Here is a 19,963-nt window from a genome sequence, read left to right on the forward strand (position 1 = left end):
ATTTAAATTGGACAAGAAGATGTGGATTTTTCTGTTGTTGATTAAAGCTTTTTTGAAGCTGTCGGGGTGTACAGCACATTTTGAGTTAGTTAGTTCTCCTTTTTTTTTCTCCTTTTCAGGGCTTTTGATCTTTTTGCCCTGTTAAATTAAACCCGAGGCCACAACTAACACTTATTTTCATAATCAATAAATCTTTTAGACCGGTGGTTACACACACTCTTCAGCATGTGACCCTTTCAGACAAACCAGTGTCTGTTTGCAACCCCTCATTACTAGCTGCATGTTGTGAGGAGTTTAATTGAGTTTTTTGGTTAAAGATTGATTCATTTAAATAGATTTAGAAGCCTGAAGTGGTAAAACTACGGCATATTTCACAGACAAAAGCACAGATTGGAAAAAAGCAGACAACTCTGAAACATAAATGTAATTCTTTGTAGGAGTAGTTTGTGTTTTCTTATTTCCTCCCCTGATAATCATCTCATGACCCCTTAGATTCTTGCGACCCCTCAGAGGATGAACCTCTGGTTTTATATCCGTAACATGTTTTAAATCACCTGTTTTTATCCATTAAAACATCAAATTGTCACATCTGAGAAGGTTTTTTCAGCATTTTTGTCTTGATAAATGACTTCATGAATCGAATGTCAAAATCGTTGTTGATTGTTATTGTGATTGATTCATCCAGTAATCCTTTTAACCCAAATATAATCTGTTGAGTAAATGTCTGTGTCTTGTCTCTCTGCAGGTCAACACGATATCCTGGAACGACACAGGTGAATATATCCTGTCGGGGTCAGACGACACCTTTTTGGTTATCAGCAACCCGTACAACAAAAAGGTAGGTCATCATCATTCAAGTGACAACAGTTGTTTGCACCTCTTCTAGCAATGTCTGAATGTTGGATAAAATCAGATGAAGCTGCATCTGTAGCTCAGTTGGCAGTTGGAGTATTTGGTGATTTTCTTGAGGGTAAAAAGATTAGCTTAGATATATTTGGTAAATATTTGTTAAAATCTTCAAAACCCAAACCTGTGAGCAACAAGCTGACACATAAAGGATTGTTCACCTGCAGTGGAAGGCGGTTTAATTCTAGATTAGATCCGTGGTGACGTTAATGTTAGCGGTTAGCACAGCTTTTGTTATTCTTCTTATGTGTTAAAAGGTTACAAATAATATCAGTGTATTTGTTTTTCTTTAGTTTTTTTTTTCTAAATAAAGTCAGAAAAGAGCCACATATAAGGAAAAATAATCATCTCATGTCCAGTAGTTGTGAATAATATTTTACCAAATGATCAAAACATGCAGTGATTTGTTTATGGGCAACACATTGCAAAGGACCGGAATAAATTTTCAAATGAATACATGTGTTTCGGTAGATGGTCGGAGACGGTTCGATGTTGCCTTTAAATGATTTCAACCTCTCTTGTGGTACACTCAGCTCGGAAAGAGGACATTTTCTGAAGAGTTGTGACAGGTCGGCGGATGTTTTCGGAGATAATGGGGCCATCAAGGCAAATTTTCCAGTGGATGATAATATAATATATTGTAATTTAAATCATGTAGAGTTTTTCCTTGGAATTTTATTGCAAGTTATCGCTGCCTCAGCTTGCTTTTTTATGCATTTGCATTTTCTGCATTACATCATTCTCTGGGTGGCTTGCTATATTGTCAGCCTTGGTGGCTCCTAGACACTCTTGCCAAGCAGCGGTGCTCCCACAACTTAACCACTTTAAAGGAGAACTTCGGTCGATTTAAACATGCAGCTTCATTGCTCAAGCTACCCTTGACTTGCCAGTACCGAAGACGCGAACAAATTTGGTCCAGCCATTACAGAGCTCCGTGAACGGAGATGTAGCATTGAACGCTAACAGCATGGGGTCAGAACTTCACGCTGTGTTTTAAGCATCTTAACATGCTCCACATCTCACACCAGAAGTTATGCAACATCAGCAGACACCTTAGCACACAGCACTGTAGCGTGTATGACTCAAAATGAATAAAAAAGTAGTTAAAATAGTGTGTTTGTGCAAGCAGCTACTTACCTGTTTGTTGACATCCGCGTCTTCCGGTAGCTAGACCAAACTAGCGTATCCATCGAGTGTGCACTTAACAGGCTTAACAGGCTATTGTAAGGCTCATGGCTCATGACGGGCTGTAACATGGACATGTACATTATGAACATAAACACGAAAATGCTGGAATACGTTTTCGTCTCCGCCAGTGAGGGAGTAAGTGCACGCTCGACGGATTGACTAGTTTGGTCTAGCTACCGGAACACACGGATGTCAACAAACAGGTAAGTAGCTGCTTGCACAAACACACTATTTTAACTACTTTTTTATTCATTTTGAGTCATACACGCTACAGTGCTGTGTGCTAAGGTGTCTGCTGATGTTGCATAACTTCTGGTGTGAGATGTGGAGCATGTTAAGATGCTTAAAACACAGCGTGAAGTTCTGACCCCATGCAGTTAGCGTTCAATGCTAAGTCTCCGTTCACGGAGCTCTGTAATGGCTGGACCAAATGTGTTCGCGTCTTCGGTACTCGCAAGTCAAGGGTAGCTTGAGCAATGAAGCTGCATGTTTAAATCGACCGAAGTTCTCCTTTAACATCAAGCATATCATGAATACTTCTTTCCACGTGGTAACCAACGGATTGCACTTGAAGGCAGCATGAGTTTAGGTATAATATGGCTGAAGCAACATTATGTAACTTCCTAGAGAAAGACAGTTGATTTTTGAGTCTCATCACCAGGTCGTCAAATACTGACACAAATGCTGACCAACTTAAAGTGTCAATATTTGACGACCTTGGGATGAGACACAACAATCATCTGTTATGGTAACACTTATGTTATGTTAAGGTTATGGTAAGGACCTCAGAGGATGTTTTGCTGTTGAGATCTCTTCGCCATAATGTGTTGTTTGTCTTTTTTAGGTCAAGAAGTCCATACGTTCAGGTCACCGGGCAAACATCTTCAGTGCAAAGTTCATGCCCCACACCAACGGTCAGGAGATCGTCTCCTGCTCCGGAGACGGCATCATCTACTACACCCACACTGAGAAGAGTCCGGAGTACAACAGACAGTGTCAGTTCACCTGCCATTATGGAACAGCTTACGAGGTACTGAACAAGAGAATTGTTTCACAGAGCGTACACATCTTTCTCTTGTGGTTTCTGCGTCCTTAACACAGCCTCGTGTTTGTTTGTTTGTTTTTTGCCAGATTATGACGGTACCAAACGACCCCTACACGTTTTTGTCGTGTGGGGAGGACGGCACGGTGCGATGGTTTGACCTTCGCATGAAGACGAGCTGCACTAAAGAAGACTGCAAAGATGTACGCTGACAGCCGTCACAATTTTCTCCTTCATATAATGAGTCATGAATTGCAGTGAGGGTGCAGGTCTTATCACTGAGATCTGTCTACATGTTGATTAGTGAGGATTAGGTGTTTCTTTTCTTTTCTTTTCTTTTCAGGTCAGTGATGTTGATCTTTAGTTCTTTAAAGTGATGATAACATCATGATGTGTATTGCACATATTTTTAATTACAAGAGGGTCTTATTGAAAATCTAATGGCCTTAAACAGTTAGTCTTGTATTATTAATTGAATTGATGTCCCTGCTATATCTCTTTTTATTGACTTTTTGACTTTTTCAGTAATTTGGTATTGATGATGTGTCAAGCATTCATCTCCAACATATGAGTTTGTCTTCAGCGCTGCTCTCTTCACAAACAGCTCTCTGTCCCTGGAGCCATTCATTCAATTTGCTGAGTCGATGGGAACTCTGCGTGTGTGTGTGTGTGTGTGTGTGTGTGTGTGTGTGTGTGTGTGTGTGTGTGTGTGTGTGTGTGTGTGTGTGTGTGTGTGTGCGTGCGTGCGAGGCTGTTCCTTGTAGATTGAGTTGCATCGTCTCATATTTCAAGCTCCTGATCAGTACCTGTGACCTTAAAACTGTCAGAGTACTTTTACCAGACTCTGTTACTTCCCCCTCTTAATTAATAACCTGTCAGTGTGAAGAGTCAACGTCCACAGGGGGACAATTAAAAATCTAGTTAGGATATTTTGTCTGTATTACTCAGCCGCCTAAACCTCCTTTAAGTATATCACTTTATAAAACTGATTCCTAAGATGCCACCTCTCTTGAGCTTGTGGACTTTAGTTTAGCAGAAAAGACTTTATAATTTGTCCCTAATTGTGTTTGCTTTGATTTCAGGACATTCTGATAAACTGTCGAAGGGCAGCGACCTCTATATCCATTTCTCCCCTCGTGCCGTACTACCTGGCTGTGGGCTGCTCTGACAGCTCGGTGAGGATCTACGACAGACGCATGCTGGGCACCAGAGCGACAGGTAGGCTGTCCTACTCGCTCACATCATTCACTCAGCCTCCTCTGTCTTTATATTGGTCTTGATGTAGTAAATTCACATATTCTCTTAGGCATTTAGGTTTGATTAATTGCATTAAGTATCAAGAATAACGGAACAGTTGAGTTAAAGTCACCACAGATGTCCCCGAGAGGGTAAAAAAAAGGGTCATTTGCATTGAAAATTATTTCATTAATTTCTTCTAAAATGCTCCTGACAAACAGAATATTTGAATAAAACTCTATTTATAGCAACTCCGTCATACACAAAAATCTTTATTACTCAGAGTGGAAACAAGACAGGAAACAGGAGATAATTGTAATATAAAACATCATTTGTATTCTAACAACAAGGCATTTTAAAGTGTGAAGACATTAATATACATAAAAGACACAAAGTTTTTGCCTGTTTTATTATTAATTTATCTCTTGGCTCTTTCACAAATATGTGTTTCATATCGAAATCCCTCACTATTTTCTCATCATGTAAAACATTTAATTTTTGCATGCATTTATCTAATTGAATATATTTAAAACAGCATTTGGATGTCAGTCAAGCAAAAAAAAAAGGTTTAAAATTATCAAAACTATAATAAAACAGATGAAAAAGGATTACAAGAAAGAATTTAATTTAATGAAATCCACTTGCTCACTCTTAAAATGCATACAAATGAGAAGGGAAGTGTTACAACAATAAAAAAAGTGTAAAATTCAAGATTAAGTAGAAGACTTGAACTTGGGACAGTAACACAGCAGAATGTTTGAAGATATGACTGCTCAACCAGAAGCATGTCTTTGCAGCACATCACCCAAAAATAGTCAGGAGCAGCTCCACAGCTACATGTTCTTCACTGATACTGTAGCTATCTCTTACACTATCCTTCTTTTATCCTTAGGTAACTACATGGGCCGGGGGACGACAGGCATGTGCGTGAGGTTTGTTCCCGCTCATCTGTCCAACAAGTCGTGTCGCGTAACGTCTCTCTGCTACAGCGAGGATGGTCAGGAGGTGCTCGTCAGCTACTCCTCCGATTACATCTACCTGTTTGATCCCAAAGATGACCAGGCCCGAGAGCTGAAGGGCCCGTCTGAGGAGAGGAGGGAGGAGGTGAGCGAACAGGATGGCTCTCATAACAACACACATCAAATGAACCCTAACAGGAACTCTGTGTGGTTCTAGCTATGGCACCAGCTCTATGGAAGGTGGTGCCAGTCTGTAGGTCAGTTACTCCACCTAATGCATCTACTTGGTGCATTGATATAAAACATTCATGGTCCCCAGAGGATTAATCAAACTGAGTTTGGTGATCCCCTGTTTTTTTCCTCTACCTTTCCTTTTCCTGAGACAATAATGTTCCTCTGAGGACGAATGTAAATCAGATTGTAAGTCAGATTCTCTGACTTAATTTAGCACTATCAACAAAGAACAGCTAATTCACATTAATATTAACATTTGCTAATTCGTACTAGACGGAGCACAGCTGATGCTGATGGTGAAGTCATACGTTTTGAAGGTAAACATTTGACCCAATTATCTACTAGAAGAAAAGTCAGAGGATAACCGCAGTAGGCCTGGGCGATAAACCGAAAATTTACCTATACCGAAATTTACGACGATAACCGACGTCATTTTGGCCATGTCGGTATATTCGGTGTCATAGGCATAACATCCACTAGGGACAGGGGACATGTTAGGTCCACTTGATTAATCTACCCCGGCATATACTGATGTGCTTATTTTACATCAATTTGATGGCAAACTCCGCCCGCTGATGCAACACCAGCTATGCCAGGTTAGTAATCAAGTGAACCCACTCTCGCTGTGAGTTGTGGACAGTTTGTATAATGATGCTGCGTTCAAAGGCTGCAACAGGCCACTGTCTTCGGCCAGGCCGGTCCATTGATCAAACATTTGTGTTTTGTTTTTTATTCACTCAAAATAATGACTGTATTTCCAGCTAGAAAGCGCGCATCTCTCTCCTCCCTCCATTGTTGTTTACATTTGTGTGTCTGCGTGGTCTGACACGTGAGTGTCCTCATGCTGGAAAACGTGACTTCTCGCGTACGTGACGTCACTCCCCGAGACGCAAGAAGAAAGCAAAAATATATATTTTTTACTAAGGAAAATCACAAAACTAGTAACGCGTTACCGGCATCACTGATTGTGTAGCTTAAGTGCAACATGGAGCATGAAGATGTAAAGAAAAAAATAAAAACTGTAGAATTAACTTTGAGCAAGTTTGGAGGAAAGTCGGAGGTGTGACTGTGGACCCATTTTAAACAAGTCGTGATAATAACATTTGTCGGCTTTGTCGAGTGCATTAAGTGCGGCACTTGTTGCATTATTCATTTAGATTTCTGTAGTTAAAACAACTCGCAATTGTAGTCGAGAACGTCAGTTATAACAGCCCACGTATTAAACAGTTGTCGGGTTTAAATCGGTCTCGGGCTCATAATTACATTCAGTGTGTCGGGCCGGGCTCGGACACAACGTGCACGGGCTCGGGTCGGGCTTGATTCTAAGCTCTACTCGGGTCCAGCTGCGACTTTACTGAGGTTCACCCAGTGTGAGCAGCAGGAGGACGGTTAGCTCACCTCCCAGAACATGGCACTGAATCGCTGGAAACTGATTTAGGGACTGTCATCAAATTACTTAGCATAAATATATTAATACAAAATAATTGCAGTTCTTTCAATATCTTCCATGACATGTGACCCAGTGACTCCAGCAGCAGATTGTATTAGTAAACTGGACGAATGAGACACAGCTATGCTTATTGTACTTTAGTGCTTCCTCTATTTTATATGAATATTAATATGCAGAAATCTTGATTTTTTTTCTCAATAGCTTCCATGTCATGTGACCCTCTGACTTCTGAAACAGATTCTGTGTCTATCAAAAATATATAATAATAAAGAAAATAGTGGTAAAAAAAGTTCTCTAATGCTCAAGAGGTTAACATATTATTAAGCAGCAATGTCAACTTCTCTACTATTTTGTCTCATGTCTTAGATTCTGATTCTGAAGTCCTCAAAATGTTTATTTACATCCAACCTCTTCCACCACCTGCAGTACAACCACGTGATTCAATTCGAAGAAATAAAAAAAGCGAGAAGCTTAGAATTTGTTTATAAGGGACTGTATATTTTATACTTTTAAACTTGTTAAAAGTAATCTGTGCTTTTCAGCTGTTCAATTGTGTGCCTATCAGTTGTTCTTAACTACTAAATAAAAAATATAAATCTTAACTACAATGTAGTTTTACAGTCCTTTTAAAGTGGCATTTCTGTAAATACACAGGATTTTTTTTCCTTTTTATTTAGGTGCGGGGGGGGGGGGGGGGGGGGGGGGTTACTTATCGTTCATTTATCGTTATCGAGGTGAGTTGCTCAATATATCGTGATATTGAATTGAGGCCATATCGCCCAGCCCTAAACCGCAGTCAGCCAGGTTCATCCAGTTGGTACCAATAATGTACAGAATTTCAAGGCAATCAATCAGCTACTCAGTGAGATATTTCAGTCTGGACCAAAGTGGTGGACTGCCTGACTAAGATTACCATGCCAAAAGCCACACAGCTAGAATGGCTAACATAGTGAAAAATGCCCATCGCAAGTTCTAAAAATCTGAGGTGACATCCCCGAATTGCTTGTTTTGTCTTATGGAACTAAAAGATATTCAAATTAATATGTTGTTAAAGTAAATCAGCAAATGCTGACAAAAGCAAGAACCAGCCAATATTTTTCTTCATAAAACGACTGACGCAATTAGTCGGGGTATCAAAATTCATGCTCTATTTCCATTTTGTCGATCAACTAAGAGACTGATCGACTAGTTTCAGCTCTATCTGAAATGTATCATAAACTGATGCAGACAGAATTATTGAGCTGGTATAGACCATACCATTAAACATAATGTCTATTGCGCCGTACACTCTGCATTCAAATGTTTAAAACCTTTGTAGTCTATAGAATTGTACTTAGTGTCAGACAAACTAAACATAACATTTCACGTAGCCATGGCGACTCATCCATACAGGCACTAAGGATTTTGTTGCTGGTGTGGTGTGTTGTTGTTGTCTTTTTGCATTCAAACAGAAGAAGTGACCTTGCCGTGGCTGTCTGCTTCTCTAAGAGCTCTGCGGACATTAGTGCTAAATCTGTACTGATGCAGTGCGGTGAAGGGAACAAACGACCCTGAAGAACAGAGGAGAGTGTGGAAGAAAACGCATGACGAGTTATTGATTAAAATCTGAAGCGTTTGTTATGATGTAGTCTTTCTTCGGTGTATTTAGGTCACCGTACTTGTTAGGTAGGACACTGAGTGTGAAAATCTTAAGGAACCAGAAAGATTTGACCTGAAGTGTTTACTGCTGGTCTTCACGTGTGTCTGAATGTGCTGGATCATGGTGCCAGTGTTTCAAAGCCCCGTGGTGAGTTCAGCTGTGTCGAGATGCAACCACCACACACATTCCTTTCCAAATACAGCTACCGACGCAGGCAGTGTTCCTCCATCGTCCAAAATAGTTCAGGCTGAGGTGGAGGGGACAGCCAAGCACAGGCTCGTTACCCCCGTCTCCTGTTCCTCCACCTGTAACCTCATTTGTCGAGTGGTCTTTTCCTCTCCGGTTTATTCCACTATCTCTTTCAGCCTCTACTCCTTTTCACCACCTCCAGCCCATATCCAGACCTGATGACATTTCCTGAGTTAAGCAGTTGATAGTCCCTGCACTAAGACCCCCTTTTTCTATTTCTGGCTCTTAGCCTGTTGCCCTGCAGAGAGAGCCAGGGGGACTGGAAAGTGAAGGCAACCTCAGTCGTGCAGTAAGGGGGAGGGAGGGGGGCACTTTAAAGAGGACACTGACAGAGTCGAGCAGTGTTTTGCTTTGGCAGCGTGGCTATTTTTGACCATGCTTTGACTGACAAACTGCTAATCTTTCTCCATGTACGTGTGTGTGTGTGTGTGTGTGTGTGTGTGTGTGTGTGTGTGTGTGTGTGTGTGTGTGTGTGTGTGTGTGTGTGTGTGTGTGTGTGTGTGTGTGTGTGTGTTTCCACAGCTGAGGCAGCCTCCAGTGAAGCGCCTCCGTCTGCGAGGTGACTGGTCTGACACTGGACCTCGGGCTCGTCCTGAGAGTGAGAGGGAGAGAGATGGTAAGACCAGATCAGTCAGAAGTGCAGCTGACATGTGTGTCTTCCTGTTCATGTAGTTTAAAGCAGAGGTCTCGAGTTACAAAGTACAGATCCGGCCTCTGAGACAACTTCCCAAAGCCCCCCACGTGTTGAGAATTTATTGTTAAATATGATCGTCAAGTTCATTTTGTACCATCTAGATTTTTTCCCTCTGGCTTTTTATTATAATATAATGATTTTATTTTCTTGCGAGGATGTAAAATCAGATCAGAGAAATGTGTCTTCATCTTATATTTAACATTTATCGAGCTGTGCCTAACAATGCAACTTGTCAACCTAAAGGCTTCAGCTGTGACAAACAGCAACCTGATCAAATCGAATCTAAATCTTAACCTTCAGCTGAATATTTAAAATCAAAATACACCTTCTCTCTCTTTTGCCTATTGTGCTCTTTGTCCTGTCGCGTGAGTTGCAGAGTTTTGGAGATATCGGCCGCAGACAGGTCAAACGCTCGAGGTGCTCAAAGAGCCAAAAGAAAAAACATATTCAACAGCAGTGTCTCTTTCCAGAAAACATGACCCGGTCACTCAAGATAATCCACAGACCTCATTGTGAGCAGTGTCATGTAGGAACTATTCTTTCAACAAAACTACACCTACCGACAGCATCACCGTTCAGAGGGAAATGAGCATCTACTCATGGACAAGAGGCTCACTTAACCAAGCTAGCTATCCTTACAACTCAGCCAACAATGATGCCAGGAATGTTTACATCCCGTGCTGTCACGAGCATGAGCCTCTGGTCAGATAAATGTTCCTGTTTCATTTTCTTATGAAAGAAGCCTTTTGAAATATGCTGTTAAAATCACATAGTAGCATCTTGTATGAGATGGCTTGTGAGCAGGATGATGTATGGTGTCATTAAAATTAGTTTTCGCCACATTGCCCCAACATATTCACCTTTGTTGTGTCTGTATGAGTCCATTACAAGTCCAGTTTTGTAAAAAAGCAGCTATAAAACCTGTAAACATGTTCTTGTAGGAGAGCAGAGCCCGAACGTGTCTCTGATGCAGAGGATGTCGGACATGTTGTCGCGCTGGTTTGAGGAGGCGAGCGAAGCTCAGAGCAGCAGAGGGACGAGGCCTCAGACACGACCCAGAGGTGACTGCTACTGCCTGTGGAAGTTCTTTAATTATTGTTCTGTGTGCTTGTTATATGTTTTGTTTTTTTTATAGCATCCTTTTGTGATGTTTTCTATGTATTTTATTGTTGCATTTTGTGTATTTCAAAAGCCATCTATTATTGTGGGTTATGAATGAGTCATTGGCTCATGCTTTATAGTCTTCTCTTTACAAAAACATTAAATATTAATTAATTTATCTTGTCCCAGGAACAGCTGTCCGTCCAGAGGGGGCGTCGAATCCTCCAGCTGCCCCTGCAGGAGGCTCCAGTCAGGTGTCCAGCACCCCCGAGAGGCCAGTGGGGACAGACCCCCCAGAAGCCCCCACCGAACCTGACGCTGCTGCCTCCACCGCCACCGCCACCGCCACCGCCGCCACCGCGGACATGCCTAAATCCACTTCCTCCTCCTCCTCCTCAGGGTCTTCATCTACAGTCACAGCACCTCCTCCTTCCAGCTCTTCATCAGTGGAGAGTTCGGCCCCTTCCACCTCCCCCATCACCACCTCACCCGACTCCGAGCAGAGGAGTCAGGCTGAAACAAGCGGGACCCCTGCGCCGACGCCCACCTCAGAACCTGCACTCTCAGGTACATGAAATCACAAACCACCACAAATGTTACAGAAATGTTACTCCTCAGTACAGCGAGTAGGTATCCTTAGATCAACTCCCCTGTGTATGTGAGTGCGTGTGTGTGTGTGTGTGTGTGCGTGTGTGTGTGTTTGTTGGAGCCACTCCACTCAAGCAGCATTCTCACTTCACTCTCTCTTCCCTCAGCATCCTGTTGTCCTTCTCCTTGTTTATTTGCCAGACTCTCTGCTCCCTCCTGTCCTCACATCCTCCCTTCAGTCTTCTAATCTTTCATCCACTCTCCCTCTCTCCCTCTGCCTCTCCGTCAGAGTATGGTCCTCATCGGCTGCCCATAAGTTTAGTGTGTAGGCGTTTGCAGAGGTTACTCCGGCTGGCCGACCCACCAGGACGGGGTCCGCGAGCGGCCCCTTCTTCTTCTTCCTCCTCCTCCTCCATCTCCTCCTCCTCCTTCTCCTCCTCTTCTTCCTCTGCAGCCCCTGAGAGACAGTCACAAAGAGCTGCTTCTTCTGCTGCTGCTGCCGAGACGCAACCCTGCACAGGTTACCCTCCCCTTCGAGCTCCCTGCCCCCGCAGCACCTCCTTCATACGGGCTGTTTGCCTGGGCCCCCTCCCCTGCCATCTTCCCCTCTATGTAGGAAAGGCAGACATGTCTGTTTGCTAGGCTCCAGAAAGACCCGATCCTGCTAGAACTGACCACTAATCCCTCCAGTGATCCTCTTTCCATTCCCCGATAATGCACCTTGTACTCATTAACCTCCATAGCTGTCATTGTGTTGCTTCAGCCCCTAACTCAACTGCTGCTCTCACATCATCACTCCACGTGTTGCTTTAGTTTTCATCTGCTAATCTCCTGTTGGAGTGGCATCAGCTAGTATGGAGCTCTGCTTTGGCGTCCTCATTGCTTTTGTGTCACCATGTTTGGTGATACATAACGATCAGCGGCCTCATTACAGAAAGCTTTCCCAACTCCTTTTCCTGTCCAAAAAAGATTCCTACACTCATGACTGTGTCTTATCTCAGACCTCGTACGGTATCTGAACTTAAGACATCATAACTAGAAATGTGATCTCGATTTGATATGATATTATATTATTACAGTGTACACGAGACAGCCTGTGTTCATGGCAACAGCTGTTTCATTTCACTCGTCATTGGCTAGCTAGTTCACTTTAATGGACAAAAAGAGACGGGCGTTCAATTATAGCACAGATAAACATCACTTAATAAACATTACCCTCAGGAAGTGTGTTTCTGGTATACCAAACATCTTTAATGTCGTCCCAAGCTGAGTTCAGATTGGATTTCAGACTTTCTGTAATGAGGCCTGAGTTGACTCTTGATTCACTTTGGTTTGATCTCACTTTAACTTGAGAATCAGAGCCCTTTTCAGGCATGGAATATGTAACATTACTAGGCTTCATCTACTGTATCTGTTAAAGTGATGGCTTTAGATATAGGTGTCTATTACATAAATGCTCTAAATGGTTTAATTCTCTACAATATAACAGTGTATTGGTGCATTGTAGCTTTAAATACATATTTTTTTATGTTGTAATGCTCAGAATTGTGATATCATCACAAGCATCAAGACAATGAAGAATTTCCCTGTAAAATGAGGTATTTTCTTCTAAATTGGCCCAATTACCAGCACTGTCTTACAATATAGTGATTCTTGGCTAATATAATTTCCTTTACGAAAACATGTGGTTCACTGACGACCAAAACAATCACAATGTGTTTCACAAAGTCTTTACCTCGTGAATCTTCTACTGTAGTCTCATTAAGCTCTGAGTGTTTTCTCTGAATTTTGCCAGCTCCCATGCCATGTTTTATTTTAACCTACTTTGGCCCTAATACACTGTCATACTACAGAAAGCGCCACAATTCTTGTATCTTAGATACATAAAATTATAAACAGTATTTAATATGCAAATAGAGAAAAGTTGAAAAGTACAGAGTAAAAGTAACGATGAAGAGAAGAGGGTATTTTTTAATGACCATTGTGCTTTAGGGATGCTTGTCACTTGTCCATTTTCTCAGGCTTATCCTTTATAACAGCGGGTTCGGCCGCCTAATGACTCATGTCTGACAGTGCAAGGGCATAGAAAGACAGTTCCTATAAGCTCACATGGTGTGTTGTGCGTTTTGCTGCATATTCATTTATGCTTTCATGCAGTTTGCATTTATGGAAGTATAAGGAGAGAATGCTGGTCCAGTTGTTATTGTTTGTACAAAGGTTTTTAAAGCGTTAACCTCCGTCGCCTTGCAAATATTTTTGTTGGTGAACTGAAGATGATAATTGTGAATGTGAACAACATGTTGAACTGGGGCTTAATTATTCCTGAGCTCACTGATGCATCTGACACCAACAATTCTTCAATTTAAGGGCCATTGCTTGTATTGTTCATGTTAACATCAGGCTACACTGATTGGTAGAAGAACTGGAGCTTTTGTATGGCTGAAATGTTTTGTATCACCAATCTTGTGTAATTTAAGAGTTTGTTGGTGAAGGTTCAGTTTGTAACAAGCACACATTTGGATTGTTGTGAAGTTTTGAACAGGATTTAGTTGTAAGGTGTATTGTGGTGTCTTACCTCAGGCTTGATAGTTATTGTAATGCTCTAGGAATTAACCATTTAAAGCTAGGACATGTAATGAGCATCTGTGAACTTGTTATATTCTTGTTTTCGTTCAGGCTTACTAATCTCTGACACTCACTTTGCTTATGAAAGCTGCACATGAGGTGTGTGAAATGATCTCTTGTTATCAGATGATGCTAGTTTTCCTCTGGCTGATTTTACAGCTCCTCCTGCTTGGCATTGGATCGTTTTGGGTTTTTATCCTTTTAACATGAAGTTTTTAACCCTAGTACGCCTTGACTGTGTGGTTTGACCTCTGTGTCCGATGTTTAGTCGGTGTCATTTGTGTTCCAGATTCCCCCTCGTCTGTGGTAAACAAACAGCTGGGATCCATGACTCTGGATGAACAGCAGGGTGCGTCCTCTCCCCCCCCCCCCACCCTGCCACTCGCTGTGTCGTCTTCACCCTCCCTCATAAACACTTCCTGTCATACCTCTGCACAGTCTGTCTGCCATTGTTGTCAGGCTTTTTATTTCTCTCTTTCCACCACCTTACTTTCCAATTATTCCCTTTAATTATCCAGATGCATATTTAAGTGCTCACAGATTAACCAAGTCTCTTGTTTCAGTTGGACTGAAGGATATAATAATGATAATAACAACAATAAAAAAAAAATTATATGATAATAATAATAATAATATATACATAATAATAGTATGTTTTTTCTTTACTGTGACAGTTATCTGAATATCAATATCAAGTTTTGGTATACACGGTGCAGGTGGGGGTCCTTAACCTGTGAAGCCTGAGTGGGTATTTACTCCGACCCAGTGACATTTATATTTACACTTACACATCTGAACAAATATTTAAAGTTTTCCCTTTATTATTCAAATAGACTTAATTAAATATTAACGGGTTAATATAACTGTGCCTACCAGTACTTAAATTACACCAAAAAGAAAACAACAAATCAAAAATAAAACAAACGAGAAAAGAAACGTATCTCACTTTTACCTAGTTTTTCTCTGTAATCTGTTGTTTTCTCGCTATTTATTCAACATTCCAAACCCGCCAATCTTTTAGTTTAATATCATAAAAAACTGTAAAGATAAGGATGTGAGCATCTACACTGATGAAAGGTCTGTAAATGGTGGCACAGAGCAACGCTGTGCCGGCGGCTAAGGAAAATGAAAAGGAATGAGCGGTTACTGCTGTACCTTGTGCAGAGAAACAAAAAAAAGGAAACCCACAGAATGATATGGTTTTAACCTAATATTGTGTTGTGTTTAATAAATTGTACAAATGACCAAGACTGAGTTACTGGAGTAGACCATCCAAAAAGTGTCCTCTATATGCTAGCAGTTGGCTTGCATAAAATAGGCAGGCTACAGTTAGAAACCGATATAAGAAGCACTGAAAATGTCCCTGAGATTAGGCGTATTAATGGCCCTGTAACTTCAGATGGATTCAGATTGGCTGTCAGTGTTTCTATCATTCCAATGATATCGTTCCCAACTGTCGTTAGAGTTTGGACCATTTTTAAGTTATTGTTGTAATTGCTGTTCTTGGTGTGGACAGCCTTTTAGTCTGTTACTCTTGACAATACACAAATATCATCAGTTTTCATTAGTGTCTTATTTGTTTACTAGGTAAAGCTAACTCTCCCTAACAACTTTCACAAAAGTCTGATATAAACCAGGTTGTAGAATGACTGTAATAACCAGCCAATGTGTTTGTTATGATCCTTCAGGAGCTTTCACCTGTGTGTATTTTGTGTCCCCGTGTGTTTGTGTCTTGTTGCTGTGGCTGGTGGTCGTCCATATGTCTGTTGCAGAGTTTCTGCTGATGTCCGCTGCATGTTTTCTGTTGTTAATCAAAAGGAAGTGATGCAACAGGAGGTTGCATGTTCCCAGTGTGATTTTAAACAATCAGTAACGTGCTATGAACAACAGGAACAATACTCTCAGCTAAAACCTCTTGTCAGAGTTATTGGGTTTAAGCAGAGCAGACATTTTATAACAACATCATTAAATAATGCTTGCTTATTGCTTGCTATTTTGTACCTGTGTGTCATCCTCTCTTCTCTCAGGAGCTGCAGAAGCTGCAAGTTCAACTCCCGATCAGCCTGTTTCAGTACCAGTCAGCAGCAGCGCTCCCACTACCTCCTCCACCTCCTCCACCTCCACCACCTCCACAACGGGCACCAGTCGACCCAGTACAGCGGAGCCCGTCCTCAGCTTACACTACAGCTCAGAGGGAACCACCACCAGCACCATAAAGCTGGACTTCACTGATGAGTGGTGAGTGAACGCTCAAGCATGCAGAGATAAAAGAACAGTTTAAGAGCCAATTTATTTATTTTATTATTTTCATATTAAAAGCACCTCAGCTTTGTAGAGCTCCAAGCATGTGACAATGGACCCTGCAGAGGCTGCCATATACCCAGTTCACAAAATGGATGGCATAGAAATAAAATCATTCAATACCTCATCCTAATTGTATACAAGGCATCAAAAAGGAAAAAATGAGGCACAAAATTGTTGACAGTAAGTAGCAGGCATCATAGTCAACACTGCTGTCATACCGTCCTGGCAGCGCCAACCTCAGACACTCGCTGAGGACGGGATGAGAAAGACTGTGAGGACAGAAAATGTTTGCTAAGCAAAAAAATCTAATCAATAAACAGATTGTGCTGACTCTGTAATGTATGAGTGAGTTCCAGAATTTTTTACCTTTTGTCAATTAAGCATGACTCAAATGTTGCGGATGCAAATCAAGGCCTTAATTTTTTAAAATAGATAATAAATAGACATGGATCATAGAGCTTGAATTTTCTGCAAGAATAGGAATTGAAGTTCTTTAGATAATTATTTACTTAGTGTTTCTATGTGGAGATGACATTAGCAACATGGCTACTGCTAACAGCCTGGCTACTGTCCAGAGCTAAAAAACAACTGTGAGAATCCCAATCGGATATAAAAAGCCAGATCTCAGTGCTATGAGAAGGCAGAATAAACTGCCGGTTGTATGAATAAGTAGGAAGGTTTTGTTACATACTGATCGAGTAGAAAGAATGCGGTCTTTTAAAAACGCCTCAAGTCCTGGTGGTAAGGGGAAACGCATATCAACAGGGTAACAGATTTTAACACAACACTGGAGCTCTCCATCAAGTGATTGCCCGTCCATTCACCTTTGTTTTACCTCGGTCTCTATCACTCTCTCCCTGATCACCTTCTTTGCCTCCTCCATCAGCAGGAGTCTTTTTCTTTTGCAGTGTAGGGTTTCCACAATTATTCAAGTTGTTCCATTGTTACCAGCGGGCAGTGACCATGTGTCTGTCTCTGTTCTGCAATGGCAGACGCACTCCCTTTGTGTCGTAATCTGACCTTCATTTTTCCGCGGAATATCAAACCTGGTGGCAGACTGAGCAGCATGGTGAAAGTGAGGTTTATAGAGAACCATCTACCGATAATGCTTTGTAGCTGCGGCTAGTTCCCTTTATAAAAATGAAACTATGCCGTGTTGGGTCCTTGAATTTGAGGGAACTGGCCCTGGAAAATCCTTGAAGTTGTTGTTCAAGAAGGTGTGGGAACAATTTAAAAACTAAAGTCAAACATCTGAGTTGCTGTTTTGTCTTCTTCCTCCTCAGGAGCAGTAACACATCCAGCTCTATGGGCAGTGGAGGTCCCAAAGCGTCGGAAGCTGTGGCTGTACAGAGCAGAGAGGGTTCATTGTCAGAACAAGGTGAGTCTGGTAGCGTCATGATAAGTTTAAATCAGATCACATTTAAAAAAAACATAAATCAACACCAGGCTGAAAAGATAATTATCAGGATGTGTTGATTTACCCTTTAACTCTCAATCAAAAAATCAAAAAAGAAAGAAAAGTCATTGGTCAGAGGTGAAATAACAAACCAAATGAACAAAAGTATTTCTTGTATGAAATACTGCCTCCCTAAAGAGGAGACAATTGTAGATGCTTGATAATAACTACATGTAAAAAAAAAAAAAAAACCTAAAATCAGTCGGCATACGATTAATATAAACACACACAGCTCACCTGCATGTCTGCCACTTACCACAGTGAAAATAGTCCTAAATGTATGTATATGTTTCCCGTCAGCTCCCTCTGAGTCCTCCGGACAGCAGACTGTGCCCGCCGCTTCAACAGAGCCGCCCTGTGACGCCACCTGTTCCGTCACCCTCGGCAGCTCGTCAGCTCAGGGCCCGGCGGAGGGCTCCTCCGTGGGGGGCGCCGTGGCGTCTGCGCCTCTGGAGAGGAGTCAAACGGAGGAGGACACATCAGGAGGCTGCAGGAGAGCAGAGCCCACAGGAGAGGAGGGAGAGGAGGGGCAGAGTCAGCCTGCTCGGGCCCACCAGGACTCCGACGACAGCGACGACGATCCCATCCTCATCCCGTCGACGAGGTTCAGAGGACAGGGACAGAGGTATGTTATCATCTCTTTGATGAAGACACCGCTCTTGTTTAATAGTACCTCTTTAAAGGATTTTTTTATTGTTTCTTGCCACTGACTGTTTCACTACATGATAGATTTAATTCCAGAGGATCTGCAGTAGGAGATAGGATGATCAGGTAACGTTGTTGCACCAAAAAGCATCTAACCTGTCAGGTGTGTGATATGCAGCAGAGCATTAAAACTGATGTAGAATGAAGATAACGGTTTTTTTGTCTTGGTTTGGTCATTTCACTCACAAAGTTACTAATATGCACACAGCTGACTGTAGAGTGAGAGTGATGTGCACGCGAGTACTGACCCCACGAGTGGTGACGGTCGCAGCGTAACAGCGGAGAGACGGAGAATGAACAGAGAATGTGTGCATGACGGGAAAAAAGCCAAAAAAATGAAGTTGATTACCTCAGTAGGACCTCGCTAAAAGAAAAGTACACAACATGAACCATCTGCTTTTATTTAGTGGCACTGCCGTCATGTAGTTAACGGACTTTGCATCACAATATTGAAAGGCTTAAATCGGTTCTGATGGAGCAGACAGGCGGTGTGCTTTGATCGTGGCTGCTTTCAAAGCTTGTCATTGGTTGAATTGATAATACAGCATATAGATTTCACTCAAGATTCAAAGCATGAGCATCAGCGACAGCATGGGTTTGTGTCTCCTTTCTCTGCATGCTCCATAATGACATTTATTGATTTTTGTTGTGTTTGACAGACGGTCAGCAGCCGCTCGGATCCAGGAGCTGTTCCGTCGGAGGAAAGAGAGGAGGGAGATGGAGGAGAGCGAGACCCAGAATATCAGGAGACCCTCGGTCAAAATGGTCTACAAAGGCCACCGTAACTCCAGGACAATGGTACGTGTCACGCCTTTTACATCATGTTGGTGTGGAGTGTATGAAAAAGACTTCTGAAGCAACTGTTTCATAATTGAAGAGATTCACCTATTTGCTGTTTTCTGAGAGTCGGATGAAAAGATCAGTCGTACCACTGTCGTGTATCAGCGTATGAAGTTGGTTTTGGGAGGCTTCTTCATTATCTTAGCTTTGCATAAAGACAGGAAACAGGGAAATGCTATCCCGAGTCTGTCTAAAGTAAAAAAAATACATCAACCTCAAGCTCTAAATCTCAGTAATTAACACGTTGTATCTTATTGTGTGCTTCAAAGCAAAATAAAATGAAAGCTTCTGGAGTAAAAAAAAAAAAAAAAAAGTTCTGTAACTACTCCTTGGTAACCAGCAGGTGGGTTTAGTGACTTCATGGAGTCTTATCAGAGTTTTGTAAGGAACCAGAGACATCAAACCCACATCAACAGTTGACGGGGGGCCAGCTGGTGTGTAGCCTTACGTTGCCTGTTTCGGCCAAAAAAAAAGCTGCATTGTAAACACACCAAAACTGTCTACAAGTCAAGCACACATTGGTGAGAAAAATGTTGGCCTGTATATATTTGACTTTGCGACGGGGACAGGCTAGCTCTTTCTCCTTGTATCTAGTCTTTATACTAAACCTAGATAATCTGCTCCTGTCTCCAGCTCTGTACTTATCAGATAAGAGAGTAGTGTCACTCTTCTTATCGAACTCTCAGAGAGAACAACATCTAGTGTCCCAAAATGTGAAACTATTTCTTTAACAGGCAGCAGAACAGT

At 41.8% G+C, this 19,963-nt stretch overlaps 1 protein-coding gene across 7 annotated transcripts in view; it reads left to right on the top strand.

Moving 5' to 3' along the window:
* dcaf6 (ddb1 and cul4 associated factor 6) overlaps positions 1-19,963 on the top strand; it is a 30,040-nt gene that overhangs the window by 7,504 nt on the left and 2,573 nt on the right. Inside the window, exons 3-17 of one of the 7 annotated variants that reach the window (XM_030427714.1) lie at positions 746-838; positions 2,939-3,124; positions 3,226-3,339; positions 4,219-4,354; positions 5,265-5,476; positions 9,426-9,519; positions 10,539-10,658; positions 10,894-11,265; positions 11,576-11,806; positions 14,201-14,260; positions 15,939-16,149; positions 17,499-17,593; positions 17,972-18,296; positions 18,401-18,442; positions 19,036-19,174. In XM_030427714.1, the coding sequence (XP_030283574.1) occupies positions 746-838; positions 2,939-3,124; positions 3,226-3,339; positions 4,219-4,354; positions 5,265-5,476; positions 9,426-9,519; positions 10,539-10,658; positions 10,894-11,265; positions 11,576-11,806; positions 14,201-14,260; positions 15,939-16,149; positions 17,499-17,593; positions 17,972-18,296; positions 18,401-18,442; positions 19,036-19,174 (2,430 nt within the window). Of the gene's footprint in view, positions 1-745; positions 839-2,938; positions 3,125-3,225; positions 3,340-4,218; positions 4,355-5,264; positions 5,477-9,425; positions 9,520-10,538; positions 10,659-10,887; positions 11,266-11,575; positions 11,807-14,200; positions 14,261-15,938; positions 16,150-17,498; positions 17,594-17,971; positions 18,297-18,400; positions 18,443-19,035; positions 19,175-19,963 lie in introns of all 7 variants that reach the window. The other 6 variants (XM_030427713.1, XM_030427715.1, XM_030427716.1 and 3 more) reach the window with 6 other exon arrangements.

This window comes from Sparus aurata, chromosome 9 (assembly GCF_900880675.1).
Source record: "Sparus aurata chromosome 9, fSpaAur1.1, whole genome shotgun sequence".
Lineage (NCBI taxonomy): Eukaryota > Metazoa > Chordata > Actinopteri > Spariformes > Sparidae > Sparus > Sparus aurata.